This window comes from Hippocampus guttulatus, chromosome 14 (assembly GCF_054856545.1).
Source record: "Hippocampus guttulatus isolate MCC_2025c chromosome 14, RoL_Hgut_1.0, whole genome shotgun sequence".
NCBI classification, from domain to species: domain Eukaryota; kingdom Metazoa; phylum Chordata; class Actinopteri; order Syngnathiformes; family Syngnathidae; genus Hippocampus; species Hippocampus guttulatus.
In genome coordinates, this window is record NC_141274.1 from 8,250,211 (window position 1) to 8,272,493 (window position 22,283).

At 51.6% G+C, this 22,283-nt stretch overlaps 1 protein-coding gene across 4 annotated transcripts; it reads right to left on the reverse strand.

The window, feature by feature from the left end:
* Positions 1–263: 263 nt before the first annotated feature.
* LOC147194832 (sickle tail protein homolog) lies at positions 264–20,100 on the reverse strand. 4 transcript variants are annotated; one of them, XM_086129348.1, is made up of 22 exons: positions 19,450–20,100; positions 14,407–14,717; positions 11,347–11,515; positions 11,033–11,231; positions 10,845–10,938; positions 9,954–10,242; positions 8,701–8,974; positions 8,306–8,548; positions 8,053–8,157; positions 7,854–7,879; positions 6,754–6,914; positions 6,494–6,669; positions 5,926–6,062; positions 5,182–5,329; positions 4,741–5,089; positions 4,289–4,339; positions 4,075–4,216; positions 3,269–3,401; positions 3,120–3,189; positions 2,312–2,470; positions 1,587–1,697; positions 264–445 (listed from the first exon to the last, which is right to left on the reverse strand). In XM_086129348.1, the coding sequence occupies exons 1-22, from the start codon at positions 19,727–19,729 to the stop codon at positions 419–421; spliced, it is 3,654 nt and encodes a 1,217-aa protein (XP_085985474.1). In that variant the 5' UTR covers positions 19,730–20,100; the 3' UTR covers positions 264–418. The 4 variants fall into 4 exon arrangements, with proteins under 4 accessions (XP_085985474.1, XP_085985473.1, XP_085985475.1 ...); XM_086129347.1 differs by having other exon boundaries at positions 296–1,697; XM_086129349.1 differs by lacking the exons at positions 14,407–14,717; positions 19,450–20,100 and adding an exon at positions 12,918–13,111 and having other exon boundaries at positions 296–1,697.
* Between the last annotated feature and the right edge of the window lie 2,183 nt (positions 20,101–22,283).

Consider the following 22,283-nt stretch of genomic DNA (forward strand, 5'->3'; position numbering starts at 1 on the left):
GCGAGAAGCAGGGACAAGTTGCTGAAAAGGAAGATCCGGAGCTTTTCAGCAACTTCAAGAGAAGAGCGTCACGGTTGCGGGAGAGGAAAGCTCGGGAGCTTGCGCTCGTCTTTCCCCAGCCAACCGTCACCCCGTGTCCTTTGGGGCCGGCGCCACCGCGCGTTGGGTGCGGCTGCATTTCTGGCGCCGAGCGGGAGCGGCGGGGCGGGGCCCGGAGCTCGGGTGGTGGAAGGACGAGGACGGAGAGAGCGGAGATGGTGACAAGGAGGCGGGCGAAAGCGAGGTGGCGGAAGAGGACGACGATGACGACGAGGAGGAACAAGTGAGCTGAGCCGCGGCGGCGCCGGCGCCGGCGAGCGGGATGCCCCCGCTGCCCGAGCCTCTTCGGGCGAGGCTCGGGTTCGCCGCCGGGTCGCCGCTAGCGAGGGACGCTGACCAGACTTTGCTAGACGAGGGGAGCAGACGACTCAGATTCAGAGAAGGGATGAGAGACTTGTGAGGAGGCAGAGCGCGGGGCAACCAGGAGGAACATTGCGGGGAGCCGGCCGAGTTTTTCCGCCCCGAGGAGCGGGAGGAAGGAGGAGGGCGGGGCCGCGCCCGCCTGGATCCTCCAGTGCAGGACGGAACGGACAAAGCGGAGGCGTTCGCGGAGCTTTTGGAAGGAGAAGACCAAAGAAGTGAGGGGGAGACGCTCTGGAGGCCGCCTGAGCAGCGAGGAGTGGACAAAGAGACGCACGAGCGAGGCTGTCGCCCCGACTTAAGATGGCACAAGGCGGCCTGCGTCTGAGAGGGGCGCAAAGCAACGACTGAACGCGTACTCTCCCCGGCTGCTTTTGTGCCGCTCTTGTCAGCCTGCAAACAGGAAGACTGCAAGTCAACGCCAGCGCAAAGGCCGCACTCCGGGCCTGTCACATACCGTACGTCCTCTTTATCCTCTGCAGGGAACGACTCCATAAGGCTGCGCTACCGTCTGCCTGCCTTACGCTGCCCCCGGGTGGCCGAAGCGGGCGCACCAGAGAGAGCAGCGTGACCGAAACTGTTCCACTGTTTTGAGTTTGATTTGAAATCTGCCGTGACCGCGTCAACATCGTTTTGTTGTTGGATGCGCTCCGTCGTGCGCTGGCGACACCACCGAGTGTATCGCGGGAGAGCGACGGCAGAAGGAAGACTTCCGGCAAATCAAGAGAAACAAAAGGCGGACGGCGAATCGAGGAAACCTACCGAGCCACTTCCGATGGAGCCGGCACCCGGCGGTCAACAGGAAACAATGCTTTGCCAGTCCGGTTCAACACATGCTTCCTTGAATATTTGCCGTGCCATCTCGGCTGAAGCGGACGGGCTAATCATTGTCTTCCGTTGAACGCGAGGTCCCAACGTCATCAGAATCGGCTTCGTACATAACGTTGACGAGCATCCCGAAAGTAATCTCCCGAAACGTCCTTTCAGACAACATGTTCAATTATTTTTGTTGCCGGGCGGATTCATGACGGGCGATTCGATTACCGGAAAACGGACGCATTTTCTCGTCCAACGGTGTTCATTGGAGCTATTCCTGTTCCAAATGTCTGGCGGGGCCAAATCTTTACCTGGCGCGCTCGTTCGGGGGAAGCCTCTCGCTGCCCTTTGACGGTCTTTTCAGGTGAGCCGGAAGAGTGACGGAACCCGCTGTGAGTTCGCCGGGTACAAGCGCCGGAGGTCTGAACGGAGGATACGTCCACCCAAAAAACAAAAAAGGGGGACCTTTTAGGCGGCTCCAAACAACATCATCAAAGAAACAATCGAACGAGACGGGAGGTCGTGACATGAAACAAATCACGAAGTAGAGCAAAACCCCCCCAAAAAAAGCCGGCAACTAGTTCCAAGTCACGTGACCGTATCCATCGCAACCCCTCATCCAGGTGGCACCTCTTACATCGCAATGGCAGAGAACTGACATAAATACTAGCCAGCGAGGCAGATGAATTTTCCAGAAAACCGTTTGGTCGTTTCCTTTCTTTTGCGGCAAGAGCCACTGGCAGTCTTATGTGTCATTTTCGATGTTTGATCAACTCCAACATCAAAATGGGATGATGATGTAAGGAACGGAAAGACATTTTCGCCGAAGAAACGCATTAGCGTCAAAGTGTAGAACTTGGTGAAAACGTCGCCTGCTCCGAGCCATGAAACTTCACTCACCCGGCCGTGCTCTCGACATGATGTTTAAAATGTGGAAACTGAAGCTCTCTCCGTTGGCGACCGAGACGGTTCTACTGGGACTGCTGGCGGGCGTCACGGTGTAGTCGTGCCATCAAACTCAGCCAAATAAACATACCGGCGGTTCTTTCGGAAAGGTGTCATTGTCTTCTTTCTCCTCGTCCGCATTTTCGGAGGCAGTCGCTGGAGTGGTGCCCAAAGTTTTGGCTTTGGCTTTGACCTCCGGTGGTTGTCTCGGGGGTTTGGCTTGAGGAATACCACACGCCTCTTTCTCACCCTTACGATGATGACACGAACACAACAGAACGAATGAAGATATGCCTATTAACCCATCAAATTTTCATGTTTAAAACACACACACACACACACACACACACGCGCACACACACACACACACACACACACACACACACACACACACACACAATGTTGGGAGAATATGTAGGGCCCTATTTTGGTGCGCAGCATAAGTCTGGCACAAAAGTCGAACCGTGCTCCTGTGCTTTCTTTTGGGGCATTTTTGTAGATGGGAGCAGGTAAGAAGGGGCGTTTGCACCGTTGTGGGAGCGAACACAACAATTATTCATGGGCCAATGAAAGTGACGCGCACACAGTTTTGACATTGCAGAAGAAAGAAATCGATTCACTGGAGTCCGTCCGCCACAAATATCGACGGCGCGCAGAATCTTTCCGCCCGCACTTTGAGCAAATGCACCCAAATCACGCGCCGGCGCCACGACTTTGTCAAACTTTTAGCCGGTGGAAGGTCTCGCCTATTTTCCGTCATCAAATGAAGTGAATTGTTTCCAAATGGCGTTGCCCCATTGGATGTGAGAATCGGGGAGCATTCCATTAAAAACAAAAAATCATCATAATAAACGAAAAGAGAGGACACACACAGAGACACTAGCCCGGCGTCCACCCACCTTGCTGCTGGTGGAGACCGTCTCTCCAGCCCTGGCAGCGGCGGTGAGGCCGACGGTCGCCGCGTGACACCTGAGAATGTCACAAACAATCGGACAATGCGGGTGAGGGTTTTGGTGACGCCGCAGTGGTCATCGACGGTGAACGACACCTCCTCGGGAGCGCCGGAGGGGACTGGCCACTCCGATCGGGACTTTGTTTCTTTTCCACACTGGCGCGTCGAGGTTTTTCCATCGGTGGACGCTTGGCCAACTGAGAAGCGGGTGGCGGCGGTTCCAGTCGCGCTGCAGAAGCAATCCAGAGCAGATTTCATGGCTGAGATATTCAATGCTGCGTTCAAATACGTCAGGCTTTTCCATTGTGTTGTAGCTTCATACGGCTGTTAACCGCAAGATGAATTGTGTGTTTCAAGACCCGGACATTGAAAAAGAACAACAACAAAAAAAACATTCGAATAACCCCCAAAAGTCTGGATACCCAGCTTTTTAGAGCTATTGTCATTTTTTTCTTTTTTTTTGGTCGGGCAACACCCAAAATAAAACCATGACAGAACTAAGACATGGTGCGCCCAAAGGTAAAAATCATATAAATATACTAAGATGCGGTTGTATGGCCCGGGGGCGTCCGCCGGCAGAAATTCCCTTTGTCATTTGGCCATGCGGGGTTTTGATCCCGAGGTCCGGCCACAGAAGCCGCGCTAAAGAACGGCAAGATGTCACGGCTGCTACGCCAGTGTAACGTAGCCTTGGGTCTTTGACTCTCTGCGCGCACAGTTGTCATCTAAAATCCCAGGCTGACAGCCCGGAGTTTAGGGAAACTGAAAACGAGACCACCGCATTCATCAATCAAATGAATCAACTGAGCTCACGCGTGTGTACGCCGCCTCTCTTATGTCATATTCGCATTTGCGCTACTTGAGGTGATGCACTGATAACGTTCACCGAAATCTGAGTCAACCTGGCAACGGGTCCGGAGGCGGCTCCGCGTCTGGCTTGCGTGGACGGGGACGGATGTCTCCGGAAGCCAAATCCGAGTGAGCCGCGTTAGGATTCGACCCATCCAGATGAGGAATGGAGTCCGTCGGATCGGCCCGGGCTTCCTGCGGGACCCGGCGGAAATGTTGGCCGGACATTGAGGAGCGCTTTGCTCGACGGCTGCTCGGCTGGCTTACACTGCTGGCGTCTGGACTCCGACGTCCTTCCGGAGATTCTCCTTGGGTATTCTGTCAAAGAGACCATTTTGTGATGCGCGTGATCGCAGACATGAAGAGCCATTACGGTGAACGGATTGACGGAGAATAGTTTTCAAATGCGCAACGGAGTCGTGATGTGCCGATGACATTTTTGAAAAAAACTATCCCCATCCCCAAAAACATGGGCCGGTCTGTTGGTAAATGAGATCCAGGATGGGAAAACATTTTGACATATGTCATCACAAAGCGACAGCAACAACTTCCAAACAGTGCCGCGAGGAAGTGTTCACTCTGGATTTTAGTGGCGGCCTGACAACCCGCTAACCGCAGAATTTGCCAGACAAAACGGCTCACGGAAAGCTCACCCCCAAAAAGAATCATCAGAGAATATTTGAGAATAGCCCGCTCTTCTCGGGAACTGTCATGCTCACCTCAAGAGGCTTGGCCGTGGGTTTCCCAGAGCTTTGGACTTGGCTTGCCGCGTGAGTACCCCGAGTTCCTTCTGGAACGCTCGAGCTGCGCCGGTGCGCCTGGATCCCGGCGGCTTGAGTCGTCTTAACTCTCCGCGCTGCGGCTGGCGAAGCCGAGGCTGCGTCGCTGAGCTCGGGCTGAGCGAAAGCAGACGACGGAACGGACTGAGGACCTCCGACTGAGGATCGAGGCTGCGGTTGCGGTGAGGACCGAGGATTCCGGGTCAACGGGGCACCTCGGTCCGCTTCGGACACTTTGGGAGATTCCACCTGGGCGCCTTTGGTCGGGGAACTCGATTCGGAGACACATCTGTTGTGAAGCACAGACGTAGAGCAGCGTGCTCACATCGTATGACTTTCGACTGTCGCCGCAGCAAAACTAACGCCAAAACAGCACCGTACCTGCGGAGGGAGCCGAGCGCTTCGGTGAGGGCTTTGACTCTTTTTAACATGCAGTCCATTTTATGAGGCTCTTCCTTCAGAAAGCGAACTGCATCCATCTCCAGCCTGAGCACGTAGCGCATCTTTGCCTGCAGTTCTGGAAAGTCCCCTGGGGGGAAGGGGGGGCAGGGGAAACAAATAAGCCCTCATCACAACCTGCATCGATATTATTTGGCTCCTGTGTCCCATGAGCATTTCAAAGACGCAAACGCAAGAATATTCCACGTACGAAGAAAGGCCCCTTTTCACACTGCACTTGGGACAGCGCGGCGCACCGTTGACCAAGCTAACTGGTGGATGCGCCGCGGTTAGCAGCGTGATGGAATCGCAGCTCATGCAACGAAGCGACGTGAGTGCCCGGGTGACCGTTACAGTAGTCCACCCTACCGGTGATGAATTTCTCCCGGTCTTGTATGGACACGAGAGCTCTGAATCTCTGTTTAAGGTGAGAGAGCGCCCGATTTAGTTATGGCCTTCACGTGACTGGTTCAGAAGAAACCAGGGTCATCTCCCAATTCTTCCCCGCGGTTGTGTACATCCCTGCGATGGGCTGCCGACCGGTCCCAAGTGTAGTCTGCTTTTGCCCCAAAATAGCTGGGATAGGCTCCAGCCACCGTGGACCCTGGGTCCAACGGGATAAGCTGTTCAAAAAAAATCAATCGATCAATCAATCAATCAAAGATGGATAGATGTTCAATCAGTGACCTTTCAGGACGGCCAGAGTCTCTCCAACTCTGCGCAGGTTCACCGCTCCCTCTTCCACATCACTCAGCGTGATCGGCAACTGGCCTGGGAGAGACACGGGGGTGCCTTGTAAACGGCTCACGTAGGCCTCCAGTTCACTGAGAGAAGGAGAGAAAGAAGAGTCCGAGAAGTAGAGCGCACCCTGCCCGCTCACCCTCCGCCTGCGACTCGACAACTGCCGGATTGTTCCCCAAACCACGGCTGGACAATTCACCCGACCTTTGACTCAAGCAACTCGCCAAAGCATCCATCAGTTGGCCTCCAGCTCCCACGTTTTCCATGGTTTGAGTGCAAGTGGAAAATGAAGCTCCAAGTCGAAGATGGGAGGTTGCGTTTCACCCAAAACCAGCCGTAAGGGCGTGTCTGGGAACAAACCGTTCCGTTTCGCTGGGGCTATGGATAACGGAGACGGAATTGCTTCGCATCCGCGGGAAAACGCCGACCCGCTTCTGGGTCTTCATTGGCCTGTCACTCATCAACCGTACGCTTGACAAATGTTCTCGCGCTTGAGCAATCGACGAGATATCACCTGAGCTGTCGGAGAATTTTCTCTTCAGCAGCCAGATAGTCAATTCTCTCCTCGTCTATCTCGGCTCTTCGTCCGCGTGGCCCCTCCTCAGACGGAACCGGGCGATCGCTCAGCAACAGCAGCAACTCCTGACCAGCCATGCGCAACATGGACTTCATGGTTTGCTGGTGTGCCATCTGCCGTACAACAGTGATGGGTTATGCTGAGGCCTGCGGCCATGCCACCCCCCGCCTCCCTCCCTCCCCAGGATGGACACTCACCTGTAAATGTTTGAGTTGATTTAATTGCAGCCGCAGTTCAGACACACTGCTCTTGACTCGGACCAAGCGCCGCTGCAGGCCACTTTCAGCGGTCGGGGCCTGACGAGCTCTGGAGGCAGACCCGATCAATTCGTCCGCCGCACTTGGCACCTCCGGCGGAACTGCAGACAATAGTTCAAATATGTTCAATGGCATTTGCTAAAAGGCAAGTGACAGCCCGCATACAGTGAATATAGCGATGTACGACGGCACGGTGGGATGACTGGTGAGCGCGTTGACCTCGCAGTGCAGATGTACTGGGTTCAATTCCAGCTCAGACCTCCCTGTGTGGAGTTTGCATGTTCTCCCCGGTTCTGCGTGGGTTTTCTCCGGGTACTCCGGTTTCCTCCCACATTCCAAAAACATGCATGGCAGGCTGATTGAACACTCAAAATTGTCCCTAGGTGTGAGTGCGAGCGCGGCTGGTTGTTCGTGTCTGTGTGCCCTGCGATTGGCTGGCAACCGGTTCAGGGTGTCCCCCGCCTACTGTCCAAAGACAGCTGGGGTAGGCTCCAGTACGCCGGCAACCCATGTGAGGATTAAGCCGTTTTATAAAATGGATGGATGGATGGGGAGAGAGAGAGAGAGATAGAATAGCTCTAGCATGTCATTCTGCAATGGTTCAATGTTGTTCCTTCACCCACTTGTGTAGTTTTCTCTGTCCCCGCGCAAAACTACTTCCTTTCATCTGCATTTAAATCTCACAATCGAAACAACCCCAAGAAAAGTCTTTCAATGTCCCCCGTTTGCGATCTACCACTCGGCATGCATGACCTGGCAAGATGAAAAAGAACAGTGAGCTCATTTTGCGGTGGACTGAAAATATTTGCGTTGGACTTCAAATGGTGAAGATCAGAAAAGAGATTTGATTTCCGGATTACAATTGTGATGGAATGACAGTTAGGGCAAAATGTTCTCCGAATGACCGTCAATGCTACACTTTATTTTGAAAGTCAACCCAATCAAAGTTTGACCGCTATCAGGCAATGGATTGCGGTCCATCTTTAAGGTTTGATGGATGGTTCATGAGGATGAAGTAGATCACAAAATCAAAAACTCACCTTGGTGACTTTTTCCAGCGCTGCCACTGCAAAGGCACATAGAGCGAGTTAATATCGGAAAGTTACGGAACTCAGATTTACTTGCCCCCTCATCTCCAGGCGAAAAGATACGACTTTGGAATGACTCCGATGTTTACCGAGTGTCTGAGGCAAGAGCCTTGTGGAATGGCCAAATAATCATAGTACACAATATACATACCTGATCAGGTCTTTGTCTCTTGGATTATTTCCTCCCACAGACAAGGCGTGGTGGACCAGCCCTGCTAGACTGGCGATTTGCTCCTCCATGGCTTTCAATCTCTCACTGAAAAACAGTATTTATAGAAATGCACGTTACTTTCGTTTTCTTGTTTGTTGTTGGGTTTTTTTTCCCCAAGGTCTCAACTTTGTAAGTATAACAAATGGAATGAAATGGACTCTTGAGCGATCCATCTCTCTTGATTTGCCTTCACCTCTGAGCATCAAAGGCAGTCCTGGGACCCGGAATCAGCATTTCTGGGTGTCTCAGGGGGCTGTCCAAAAACACAGACGAAGTGGAAGATGACGAAGCGCTCCCTCTGCTTCTGTTGACCATCTCCACGCTCGCTCCACTACTTTCCCGCCGCAAGGATCGCCGAATCGGGGACATCCGCTCAGGTGAGATCAGGCCCACGCCACCGATGATCTGTCCCTCATTCATTCCAACTTCATGTAACCTGTGCGGGGGGATGGGGGGGCAATAGTCGAGAGCATCTTTTCGAGGGTCTCTCATCACAGCGTCGAAACAGATTCAACACGTCGGCGTTCCCTCTTTGTCCGAGCGCTGATGAACAACTACCCGATCCGCAAACGGCTCGAGTCTGCATACCTGTGCGGGGATTGCACATGGCGCTCCATGATGTCCCCGTAGCCCATCAGAGGCTTGATGGAGGCACGGTACTGCGGCAAGCCCCCGGGAATCCCGCCCACTCCACCGTCTCCCATCTCGGAGGCACGGGACAGGGAACCGCTACACCGGGAGGAGGCAAAGGCGCTCCTCCCTCCGTCCTGCGGTGAGGCGCAGTGGTAGAGGTCCGGGTGGCGTGCTCCTCCCTCCCCGTGGACCACCAGGGCCACGCTCTGGCAGCTGCCGCCGTCTTCATCTAAGGCACACATCAATAGACTCGGAAATGTCTGACTGTGGTCAGAAGATTCCATGACGTGGGGTCCCTCAAGTGTCAATCCTCGGACCCCTTTTGCTCAGTCCGTATGGTCCCCTTGGGTCAGTTGATTCAGAGCACCAGTGTTGGCCATCAAGGCTCTGCAGATGATGCACTGTCAGTGAATGCGTGTTGTGTCACTGTTTAAAGCAAACCAACAACTGGATGAATGATTTTTTCCCCTTACGCTAAATCAAAACAAACCTCATTGAATTGTTTTGTCGATCAAGAAAAGAGGTTTGCTGTGAGAAGACAACAAAGACCAAGTCTGAAATCTTGGGGTGCCGATAGACTCGCACGGGACTTTCAGAAGTCCTGTCAAAACGATCACTAAAAAAAAGAAACCAAAAAAAGCCAAAACCGAAAAAACAGCATGCCGAGGTAAGAATTTGCATATGCACAAACTTCGGTTGGCGCGAGTTGAAACAGCGTCATCGTCTTGACAGGCACTGTTTTTTTTATTCAAACTCGGGGCTCTTCTGCAAGCCATTGGACACAGCGAGCGCACACTCGCCGACTAGCTCTCGTCTTCTCAATGGCGAGATCAAGCCCGCTGTTAAGACACGCACTGGCTGGCGAGACCAGCCTGCCATTCGACGTCATCTCGCCGGCAAGTGTACAGGAGGCAGCCCGCAAAGGCTCTTGTCTCCAAAGCTCAGCCTCCTTCCCCGGTCTTTAGAGTAACAAAAGCCGGATATTGACACACGCGCCCACACGGAAGTCGATGGGGAGGTTTGAAGGCGGGCTGACTCGAATGCAAAAGGAAGAATAAAAAGATGCGCTAACCAATGTTCCCTCTAATTTTCCATCCGTCTGAGCATTGACAAAAAATGGAAATTTGGATTCAAGTAGGTCGCATCTTTTCAATTATATGTGTGTCTGTGTGTGTGTGCGTGTGCGTTTATCGGTTTCTTAATTTTACCAGGCTTGACATCTCTCCTCTCTAGTATGGCGCTACTGCTGGTGCACAAACTGCTGGAACGTCCTGCGCACGTTAGCCGGTCTCGGGGCAGCGCGGCGTTGCCCGCATCCGTCCGTGCCACCGAGCCTTGCGCGCGCCTCCCGCCGTAGGCCACCCTGGATGGAGAGGAGGGCATGGAGCGCACCGTGGGTGGGGACATGGAGCCTTGCAAGCCGTGGAGGGGGCCGCGACTGGACGACGACAGTCTGTGGACTGGACTGTGGCTACCGTAGAGGACTTCTTTGGAGATCTGCACCAAAAAAATTTGGTCATAGCCAATAACGAGCTACAATATATTTTGCACCACCCGAATAGTATCGAATAAACTTCAAATGCGGTACAGTACTGAAAAGCTGCTATAGAAAATAATCAAATCCTGGAAATAATCCCATTATGTTAGCTTGGCCATAGTGAAGTGATTCATCTCTTTTTGCTCTATTAATCTTGTTCACGTCGTTTCAACATCGCTGTACAAATTGTAAGCCAACAGCGCATAATAAGTGAAGTGAGCCGATTTCATTTGGCACTTGCTCCTTGCTATCCATTTCAACATGAACTGAAAAGACAGGAGCTAAAAGCTGGAAAAACCCCCCCCCAAACATCTGGCAAATTAGTTGCAGAATTTGAATTTTGTGTCGGTACAATTTTGTTGACTACTTTCATTGGTGATATTTAACAATCTATGGCCATGTGAAAATAAGAAGAAGAATGTACGGGATTTCAAGGGTGAACCAAGGACACCGAAGAGTGCAACGGAACCTCCCGTTGTGAACTTAGGTGAGCCACTTTTGACCTTGAAGGGTTCGTCAATGTTCAGGGTCATAATATTTCCCAGCCGACGGCTTGACTCACCCTTCCTTCTGCGTTGGTCGCCCCAGTGGGGTGGTTGAACACATGTGATGGATCTTTGTGATAAACCTTCAGACAGGAGTGGCTTGTAATATTTCTGAAAGCGGACAACACACGACGTGGGCATGCTGTCAGTTGTAAATGGAGCTCAGCGCTTCGAATGATTTCTTGCCCCCCCCCCCCCCCCCCACCTGATGTCCTCCAGGTCAAAGTAAACGTTGCGACGTGTGTCTTTGATGTAAATGGCCATGTTGGGAGACTGAAGCTTCTTCATGGTGAGCTGCTGTGGAAAAGCGGCGACAAAGAGAGCCCGCAGGGTCTCTTCGCTGCTGATCTCCGCAGGCATGCCAATCTGCTTTGTCTGGTCTCCATACTGAAGGTAGAGCACACCTGGACGGAAAACCGCATTCAGAGTCGGCGAAGAACCTCAATTATTGTGACAGTGAGAAGAAAATCCATTTTTGGCCGCACTGACTGGATGAATGCGACCCTTGTCTCGACATACCGACGGACTCTCCTGCCTGACTGCTGGACCGTCCAATTGGTAGACTTGATCGGGCCTTACTGCCCCTCGCGAAAGGAACCGTCAGCAGCAACTCTCCGTCAGACATTTTGCCCGCCGCCACCGCCCCTTCTTCACAGAGGGTGCTGTCGGGAGGTCGAGGGCTCCCCAACTGCTTGGAACACAGAAGCCGTGAGCGTCACAGGGACAAAACTCGATTTCTCTTTAAAATTGTGACACAAATACAAAATAAAATTAAATAATAACAATAATCATAACCTGACCATTGACTCAAGCTATTCTTGTGAAACGGGAAACGTGGCTAATATCGCAGAACCTCAAGACTTGTGCTCAACTTAGGAAGTGAGAGTCTCGAAGGCAAGAGGTCTGGAACGGCCCGATTGGGAAAACGTGAGCATGCGTCACGCCATCGATTCCTCCCATCATCCGTTTCATTTTGCGCGACGTGTCGCGGCGCACCGCCCGTGCAAAACGTGCACGCGTGTCTGCGTTCGACCTGAAAATGTGACGCTCTAAATGAAATTCCTGCCAAGACATTTGGTCATCAAATGCATGACAGCTGTCGCATGTGATGACTCAAACGGTGGCGATTGCGTGCTTGGGCTCGGGGCCCACGGTGGGTGCCGTGCTGGTGAAAGTGAGTTGCGTCGCCACTCAAACGCTGACGTCGAGCAAAAAAATAAAAAATAAAATAAAATAAATCCCAATAACATTTGATCCGAACCTCCGATCAAGGTTGACTGAAAGAAATATATTGGCATGGGATTCTTCACGCTCACAAGGGTCGGGGGCGTGGCCAGAGGCTATCCCAGCCGCTGTCTTCGGGCACTGCGAACCGGTTGCCAGCCCATCGCAGGGCACACAGAAAGCAACGGTGAAACTTCAGATCATCATCAGGAATTGCCACCGGCAGGCCCCCATTTTAGATTCATAGACAGGAGTCGGGAGGGAGGAGTACAAAGGAGGATGTACAAAAGGAATTTGACCGAATTGGTGCCTATCCACAGATTCATTCATCTGTTTTTATCTTTTTTTGCGTGCGTGACATTTTCGACATTTGGACACACGGACACACATTTGGAAGCCCCTTCAACCCCGGTTGCGCTGTTGCCCATCCCGCCTCATTTTGGCTGAGATGGGACACTCGGGAATGGTCGACAGTCCATTGCGGGGGAAAAAGAAGAAGAAGAAAAAAAAGAGACACCTTTGTGCAATTTATCAGTTAAACTACAAAGCAATCCTTTGGAATGTGGGAGGAAGCTGCAAAAGACAGATTTCAAGCATGAATCTTTGGCATGTTTGGATGTCTCATTATCTTGTCATAGGGGTGCCTCGTTTGTACACGACATGCAGAAGAGGCCTCTAATATTAGCAAGGCAAAATGCCCGAGCAACATCGAGACGAACAAATCCAACCTGTTTCCATGTTGAAATATTCGGCGGGGAAACCGGTGTCACGATCGGTGATGTTGGGCGCGCAAAGCAAGTTTGGTCCAACTCGACGGAAGATAGCAGAGCGCACGCAAAAACCTCCGCTTCCGAGCGCCGGCTTACCCGATGAGCCACGTGACGTCACTTGCAGTCGTTGGCAGTCGGGGGAACGCTAGTACGGGTCGGAAAAAAGGGTTTGCCGGCTTTCCCGCACGCCACCTTCTAAACTGCGGCGCGGATGTGCGGCCGCATTCGACGAAGTGACAAAGTGACACTCTTCTCTGTGACAACAAAAACTCCACCTCGACAAATAATGCCGGCTCGACCAGTTTGACGAGCGGCCCGACTGTCATATTTCATGGTATGGCGTGACAAGAGCAACGAGTCACGGGGTCGACTTCAGATGCGAGCGGCGGCGCACGAGCACGCGCTTGCGCACAAACACACACGCGCGGGTATGAACGCTGACACAGCTCATTCCAATTTGCCCTCAAATACTTGTCGGCCGACAAAATCATCAGCCAATATGGTGGGTTCCGCTCCAACAAAAATAGTTGAGATGACTTATTTTACATCGGGGGAGGGGCGCACGTGAGCAGTGCAGTGAATATTTCACGACAGCACAAGCGTGTCTTTGCGCGTTTGTGCACGAAAACTGGCTGGGGCCAGTTTCCAGTTAGCCGCCGGAAACCAAAAGCTCGGTGAAGGCCCCTACGCCACCGAGTGGCAAAGGACTGCCAGTGTTTGCAAAGGCAGCGGATGTTGCGTCTTCGTCAAAGGTCATCGGGGTTCAATCCAGGTGGCAAACGTGTCGCCGCGGTTTCGGTGCGATTTTCTCGTTCGCAAGGGAATTGCTGAAAAGTACATCTGGGCGGCCGTGACCTCGACCGAACCCCGACGTGAACGCCACATCGAGGGCTGAAGATGTTTGGATTGGATTGGATTGGATAAACTTTATTGTCAAATGTACTGTATGTGAAAGATACAGTACAGTTGAAAATGTCTTCCCTCTCACACAAAACAAGACAATCGAAAGAAAAGGTAACAATAAAAAAATACAAAACAGCACATGAGACACAGACAGTCGTGCACTCTTAACCACTTTCCTGCATCCACTTTGTTGTCTGAAGCAGTTCTAGATGAAAGAGGAGCAAATCAAAGTGTCCTTTTCACCAGTGGATCAAAGACGTCATGCTGCAGCATTGCATACGTCTGCTACAAGCTAAGCTTGAAAGCAACAAGAAGCCGTCGCATCCATTAACCAAAAAGAGAGATTGGCTCTCTTCTCCCGTCCCATGTAAGTCCGCTTCAATTCCAAGCCGCGACTCCCAGTTCCACATACGCAACAAACAATGTTGCTCTTATTTGGAAATGACCACATTGCGGGACTTGCCGCGTCATCGCATGTTCTCATAACGCCAACGGAGGAAAAGATCGATTCCCGACACGATGGCGGACCGGGGCCCGGAGACGGAGGGAATGGCGATAGCGCGGCCGGCGAGTAAAATCTCCCGCACACACCTTCGCGGCCGATCCCAAACGAGTGCGTGGCGCTTTGTGCAAAAGAAAGTAGGCAATCGAGTTGGAGAGATGACTTCTCTCAGGAGCTTACCGCGTCTATGGTGGGTTCCTGCTGTCCCAGGACGATGGCGGCGTGGTGCGGATACTTCCGTCTAAGATGATCCAGGAAGGCTTCCTTCTTTCTCTCCGCTTGGGAGCGCTGCGTTCGGAGGCCCTGCGGGGGGTCGCCGTCTGTCCCGGCGGCGGCGGCGGCGGCGCGGCTTCGGGGTAAGGTGCTCGCAGAGTGTGGAGTCCCATCAGAGTTGCACAGAAGGTTGGCCGTCGCGTGATCTTTCTTGGGGAGCCGATGCTCAGTTTTTCTGCCGACGGTGCAAGAGGAGGGGGCGATTGATGGCGAGGGCCCTGGGACGGGTCGATGGCACGGAGGAGTCACGGACAATGACGATACGGACGAGGGAGGGATAAAAAGAGACCAACGACCAACAAACGAAAAAAAAAAATCATCTTCATCATCGTCATCGAGCATGAACTGAAAAGGCTCGGCGATCAGAGCGCATGTCGTGCACGCGTTGCAACTTGTGGGCTCCCGTGACATTTGAAAAAGAAATTCAGGCCCAGCAGTGTTTGATGCGCTGGACGGAGACTTCTCGTGGCCGCCTTGTCACGTTGGCTTCTTTGCCGCAAAAGGTCATACGGCGAGATCTTGTCGCTTCAGCTCGTCATGTCCTCAGTTCAACCTCACCGCGCGTCCATTTGATCGGAATGCACAACTCAATGAGAAGAGGCGTGACGCAATCGGTAATAATGGGACATTGTATCCACCCCCTCCCTCCCTCCTCCCGTCTCCTTCGCTCAATTCAGGCAAGAGGGTGCGATACGCTGCACGTGTCAAACGATACATCAGAAGAACCGTTCTTCTCAATCCGCAGGGTTGTGAATGTGCAACCTTTGGTGGCGAGCAGCTACCGCGCAAAGCGAATCTCGATCCAGATGATTTTATTTTGTGCAACCACTGCACAAAATAAAATGGCGCAAATTCAAGGCAGCATTTTAGCGTGCGAGGCACCGTTGGCGCGGCGGTCCACTCGCCGGCGGCGCGGGGTCGGTTCCCATTCAGCGGGAATGACCGTTTGTCTCGATATGCGCCCTGCGACCGACTAGGCGACCGGTTCGGGGTGCGGTTTGCCTTCTGACCAAAATCAGCTGGGATCGGCTGCGGCAACTCCCGCGACCCTCTTCGGGATAAGCGGTGATCTTATCCCGCGCCCGGAACTATCCCTCGAGGTTAACGTGCAAGCTCCAGACTTGGGGGCTCATCTCAATGCTGATGCAGAGAGGCTGCAGTGGAGCTTGGCCTCAAACCCGCAACCTTTATGATGAGTGCTCAACGACCCGATCCGGAGCAGAAAAACCTTTGCAAAAACACCCGTTTGTTTTTTTTTTCTTCCTTTCTTTTCCCTTCATGGGCTTGGCCCACATCCTTGCTTAGAAATACACTCGTCTGACTTTTGGTGAAGATCTAAATCCGAGGCGACAAAGGATCCTTTACCATCATGATGTTGCATGTAGCCTCCCAATCGTCCCATCCCCTTCCTCTCACTCGCTCTATCCCAATCCTTGACAAAGTAGATTTGATTGATCTAGTTCAGCGGAGGCCCGGAGGGAAATCGGAGCATTTTTTTTTTTTTTTACTGTGCTGGCCAGCGCTGTGTGGATCCGTGGCTCACAATTTGCCCCTCCTTTAATTAGCCCGTCAAAATTTGCTGACACTGCCCAATGAGACAGTCGGGGTACGAAAGCCAAAGAGTGTGTGTGTATATATGGGTGGTATTCCCAGCGGTGTTTGCCCCAAAACACCGATGGGAATATACCACATTCCAAACGATACCGTGTATAGACCCGCAAGATTTCAATAATACATGTCACATTCAAAATTTTTAACATATGACTCCAGAAGTATTGAAATTGTCTGGCAAATTCGTTGCTTGATTTATATATTTTTTGCTGTCCACCCGAACACTTTCGGTTCGGCATCCAAAGTTCACTATGCAGGGACGGCATGGAAATGAGTCTTTCTGATTCAAACAAGTCAACTTGCGTGGTGGTAACGACTACTTCTGCTTCTCACGTGACTTGCCCTTTTTCAGACCAAAAAAAAATTGAAGCGTATTAGGTTGCACGGATGACTCGCGTGTCAGTGCGGCCGGGCCAAAAGTATTGGGACAGTTCAATGTCCCTCATCAGCCGAACATTTTAATGTGCAGGCCTGGAAATTGTGATTGAACAGCCAACTCACTCAACTTGATTTCAAACTACTGCCTTTAAAAGAGGAGTGCACATCCCAGAAAAAAACAAAATCAAAATACAAACTTCTGTTTTTTTGTATTCCATCCATTTTCAACACCGCTTGACAGGGAAGAGGGTCGACCGCTTGGAGAATGGGGGTTCGGGGGGGGGGGGATGCTGGAGCCTATCCCAGCTGAGTTCGTGTGTCCAGATTGACGGAAACCCGCCATACGGTATTCCAAAACCATGTTGAATTTAGAGATGGAATGGCTAACCTGAAGTGATGGCTCTCTTCTCGTTAGCTAGCACAACACGTGACATCGTTTCCAGAAACATGCCCAAACAAAAAAAATAAAAAAGCCACGCTGTGAGCATGCCTAAAAATAGGCGCAAGAAATTGTAGCCTGAGTTTTATCTGAAGAGACACGAAGCTCAACGCGTAGCCCGGATTCTCAGGAATGCTCTCTGAAGAGGTTTTCCAGACCAAGCAGCTGTTTCCCGGGGCACTCATTGCTCAATGATGCGGAGTGTGCCACATTTTGGAGTATATGACAAAAAAAAAACCAAGAAATACCACCCATATTCTTTTCAATAGGACCTGGGAATGGAAAGACGTCTCATCTGAAATTGTCCTGCTGCTGTCGGTTCACATTAAGAACGCGATAAAGGAGCAGCCACTGAGATTTGTCAAAAGAGGAGAAGAGATGAGTCGCGATTGGGAAATCTGCACAATTTGGAATATCCCATTACTGAGTGATCTCCAGACCTGCAAAAAGGTTCAGAGAAATACAAAACCGCAAAAATGTTTATCGAACTTTGGTCCTACGTGCAGATACTGTCATTACAAAAACCCCCAGAATGGATTTCTGTTCTTGTGTTTTTTGTCGTCCTTCAGAGCCTCGCTAAGCTGAACTCTGCGATACAATGAGCTGCACCTCCGAGAGCGCCAGTTACCACAGTGGTGCCTGAGGTATTTGGAGCAGTCGGGGTCCATGTGCCTTTCCATTATTTTTTTATCATGTTCTCCCTTTTGTCACGTACAGTCTCCCCGTGCTGCACTTGGGGTGAAATCCCGCATAGATTGGGAGGAGTTTCCTTTTCTGAATGTCACGGCCTTTTATTTCCTCCCCGAGGCGTCTTAGGAGACCGGCGTGCTTTCTGAGGACCAACGAGCATTTTCTATTCCATTTTCTTGAGAGGGTGCAAAATCCCGACAGAATTTGTCTCTCGGCATTTCACACGCGGACCAGGTTTTGAAGCACACGTCTCACGGGAGAGAGTGTTCGATGGAGGCTGCCTCCACCGCACCAGGTCCAGCAAAAAAAAAAAAAAAAACAGCGGCCACCACAAACAATGGCGTCAGTCGCAAGAAGTGTTGCCATTTTTCATCGCACGTGCGGAAACGCGGCGGGATCGAGTTACTGGGAGGGAAAGTGAGGAGAAGCAACGCCAAAAGGAGTCATACGAGCATAGACACGGATACGGTCAACGCCAGCTCCTACATCGGCGTCAGACACACTGAGCATCCCTCCACGCATCCCTTTTCTCATCCATTTTTCCCCTGACGGGGGCCGCGGGGGGGCCGGAGCCTCTCCCAGCCGTCTTCGGGCTGGAGGCGGGGTCCGCCCTCGACGATTGCCGGTCGATGGCAGGGCACGCCACCATTGGCGCTCACAATCACACCATCCGGGCCGGCGGCGTCCAAACTCGGGCCTGGACGGCCGCTGCCCTGCCCGTTTTCCGGCTCTCCCAGAAGCAACACTCCTGTATTTGGACTTCAATATAAAAAAAACTAATCGGTGAATCGTGCCGGGCGGACGTCCACTGGAGTGGAGCAAAATGTTCATCATCTTTTTTTTGTTTTTTTATCCCACTGGGGGCAATTTGTTTTTAGTCTTGCCAAAGTACACTAACGGAGTCAGGATTAGAACCGGCGAGTCTTCGAACAACACGCTCTGCGAAGTGAACCACAGCCACCCCTGCGAAAGTACCTATCCTCGTACCAAAAAAAAAAAAAAAAAGTACAGTGCAAGCGTAGAGCTTCCCCAATTGCCGAAATTGTTTTGGAGCTTCCGGATTTTTTGAACAAGGTGAACATTTTTTCATTCAAAGTCCTCGGTGTTTGTTTATAATCTCACGAACTTTGTTGTGTCATACTACGGAGAGGTAAATGTTTTTACCCGAAAAAACAAAACAAAAAAAACATCCAAAATCAAATCCAAAGCTAATCAAGAGGTCAGGAAAACATCGGATGAGCCAACTCCATGTTTGCCGTGTGTCTGGCCGGACCTTCGTGTCATGCCAAACGGTTCCCAATGCGTCTGCGCCACTTGCAAACGCCTCCGTCGGCCATACGATGACCTCATCCGAAGCGGCGAAGCCTGCGACATGCCGTGCCTGCGTTCAAATGGCGCTCGCGCGTAGCAACACATTAGCGTAGGACTGAGTCACGTTACCTAATGACTGAATAAAGTGCCGCTGGAGTCGTCTATTTGTGCGCCCAAACAACCCCCCCCCCCCCCCCCCCACACACACACACACCGCCGCCGCAACACGCATGCTTTTGCTCCGGGGCGTTTGACTCACTTACGTCCGCCGACTGCTTCAAGAAGAGCCGGGGATGCGTTTGAAAAGCAATTGCATTCATTCTTCTCATGATGATTTGGGGGCTTCTCATAGGTGGGGGGGGGGGGGGTATCTTTTTGAGATTGACTCCTTTTGATTTGAGTCGACTGACAACAAACGAAACTTTTCAACTTTGGTGTTGTCGCCGCTCGCCGGGGAAGGCACGATGGACTTCCGGCATTCAAAGTTTTCGCACGACACCGCCCGGTCCGCGCCGGCTTACCTTCACGGCGGCACGTGTCCGCGTGCTCGGCGGCTTTGTCCTCCCCGTCCGCTTTTGTCGCTCCGTCGGGTTCTTGTCCCGAGGCAGAAGTCCGGCTCGGGTTCTGGCTCTGAGCCGCGCAGGGTCTCGGGACCAAGTTTCCTTCGCTGCCCGCTCTCATCAGCCTCTCTCCGATGCGCAGCATGCACGAGCGGTTCCCTTGGAGGTCCTTTTTCAAGTCGGGGGGGTGGGATCCCGCCGATGATCCGGGTCGACCCGAACGGGCGGAGGTCTTGGACATCTTCCCCGCCGGCTCGTGAGGAGCACTTGTTAGTTACTCGAGATCTCGTCCGTCTTTCTCCTTGCTGGGGCGGACGTCTTTGAGCTTTTCTTGGCATGTACGCTTTGGTCTCTCTTCGGTCCAATCCCCTGCCGGGTTGTTTTTTTCCCCTCCAATTTGTGCGATCGGTCTGTCCATCAGTTTCCTTTTCCCGTTGGTCTCCAGTTGCCTGCGTTCGGGAGGATTCTTGTGCCACACGCTCTTGCCTCACATTCTCGATGAGGGTCTTCCAGCTGAAAATTTACTCCCAGCCAAATGTCTTCATTCCAAAATTGTGCTCGCTTGCTTCTTGCTGGCACGGTCGGTGAGGGCGAACTCCTCCGTGTCTCCTTCTTTCTCAGTCATGTTCTGCTCGCCCCCTCCCATCTTTCCTGCTTTGAATCTTTTCCCTCTTTAATCCCCCTCACAGACTTCAGTCTCTCTCTCACGCCCTTTCTCATCACATCCAGGCTAAGTTGATACGAGACACTATAACAGAGGTGGGCAAACTACGGCCCGCGGGCCGAATCCGGCCCGTTGGTCTTTTTAATCCGGCCCGCCGAAGGTTGGTCCACAATTAAGGTTCAATGTGAATGATTGCATTCATTTCAATTGGCTTGAAGTTGCAGAACACGGGGAGGGGGGGGGGGTCTTTTCGACCACCTAGGACCTCTGTATCGCTCTACTTCTACTGGTCTGATCACAACCCATCTGCAGCAATGCACAGGCTAAAATAGGTCATCAACAACACTGTTGTCATTTAAAAAAGTATATTAATACAGTACTTTCATGCTTTTGTTCTGTTGATGTTTGATATGGACTGTCAACAAATGCAGTTTTTTTTTTTTTAATGTACCATAGCTCGTGCTGACCTGGCCCTTCTGTCAAATTTTAAAAGTCAATGCGACCCCCGAGCCAAAACGTTTGCCCACCCCTGCACTATAAAGCCATCCTGATGTCTCAATAGTTCCATTGGACAAGAAACAGTTTCTGTCTTTTAACCTTTTCCTAGTATCATTTGACCCTTTCTGAGGTTTCCAGTGGGCAATCTTGGCGTTATTCCCCAGCGACTCCGCAGGAGATGCTTGGGTGAGATTCTATGGATGGAGCTGGGCGGAGGTCAGTCACCAAATTGTTGACGTTCTCGCCTTGGTTGTCACGGCAACTCCAATGTGGCCCGCGACAAAAATGGGTTTGATACAACCTGACTGATTTCAAGTGTTCAGTTAACCTATCATGCATGTTAGGGGAATGCGGGGAGGAAACCGGAGTACCCCGATGGATCGATACGAATGTGACGATGTGTAAGGTCAGCCAGGGTTCAGCCTGGAGGGGGTTCATGTACATCACGGCAGTGGCCAAAGCTTCCCGCCGCTACAAATGAAGGCCGACAGAGCACAATTCGGCCCAGAAAGAAAGGAGAGGGAGGGAAAGAGAGAAAATGCCATCTCATTTGAGCCTTGCATTTTTCTGTTCTTTTCTTCGGCCCGCGTATCCAGTCAGATTGCATTCAGTATGTTTTGGAAACAAGTGAGTTCTGTCGGTTTTTTTCAAGCTTGAGTGGAGTTATGGTGAACTGACCCTGTTCACGCACGTCATAAACCCACGACGACAAAAATCACCCGTGTTCCCTTGTTACGTCTCATTTAAACACATGACAGTACATCTCATGTTTGCGGCCAGCAACATCCAGTCGTTTCATGATCATAGTAAAATATATGAAATGAACAACGATCGACTCACCCTTCTTCGACGACTCGGAGGGCTGCCAGGCCCGTCGCTGTAGAGCTCTGTTTTTCCCCCTTTTCTTTCTAGAAGTATTTCGAATTTCTGTGTATATATGCTGTCATTTTGAGGTCAGTGAAGAAAATTGCTTGAATTCTACAGTGCATACAGTATGTCATCCCGCACACGATGCGTTATTTTTAGCGGTTCAACCTCCAGGCAGCACACGCGGAGACTGAGCACACTCCTTCCATACCAGATGCGGTGCACTGGGGCTTAGCGACAGTGCGACAAAGAAAGTAACCTTAAGGCAGAACAAGAGAGACGCGGGAACCAAACGAGAGGGAATTTGACTTGAAGTTCATTCAAAAAGGAAAGTACTTGGGGTCATTTGGGATAGAATGACAATTTGCAGAGGGCAAGTCAGCTGAAACTGCAAGCCACAGATCCATCATCACATCCCCTCGTGATACTGACCGGACAATATTTAACAATCAGAACTTGACATTGACTTTTTGGTGAAGTAGCCGCTGTGGCCTGGTGATTCCCAGTTACTAGTCCCTCCACATTTTCACTCGCCACAACCATTTGTTGGACCAATATTATTGCTCAACCACCTTCTGCAACGGGGAAAAATACATCATAAGCCATTTTTTCTGATCGACACAGTTTGTTTGGTTTTTTTTCCCCTCTTCTTTCCACGACATGTCTTTGCGATTTTCAGGCTTCGTGTTAACATGGATCATGTCACACAGTACAGTATATGTCTTTTGAAACACTTACAGAAACCCAAACGGAGCAGTTTCTTGCG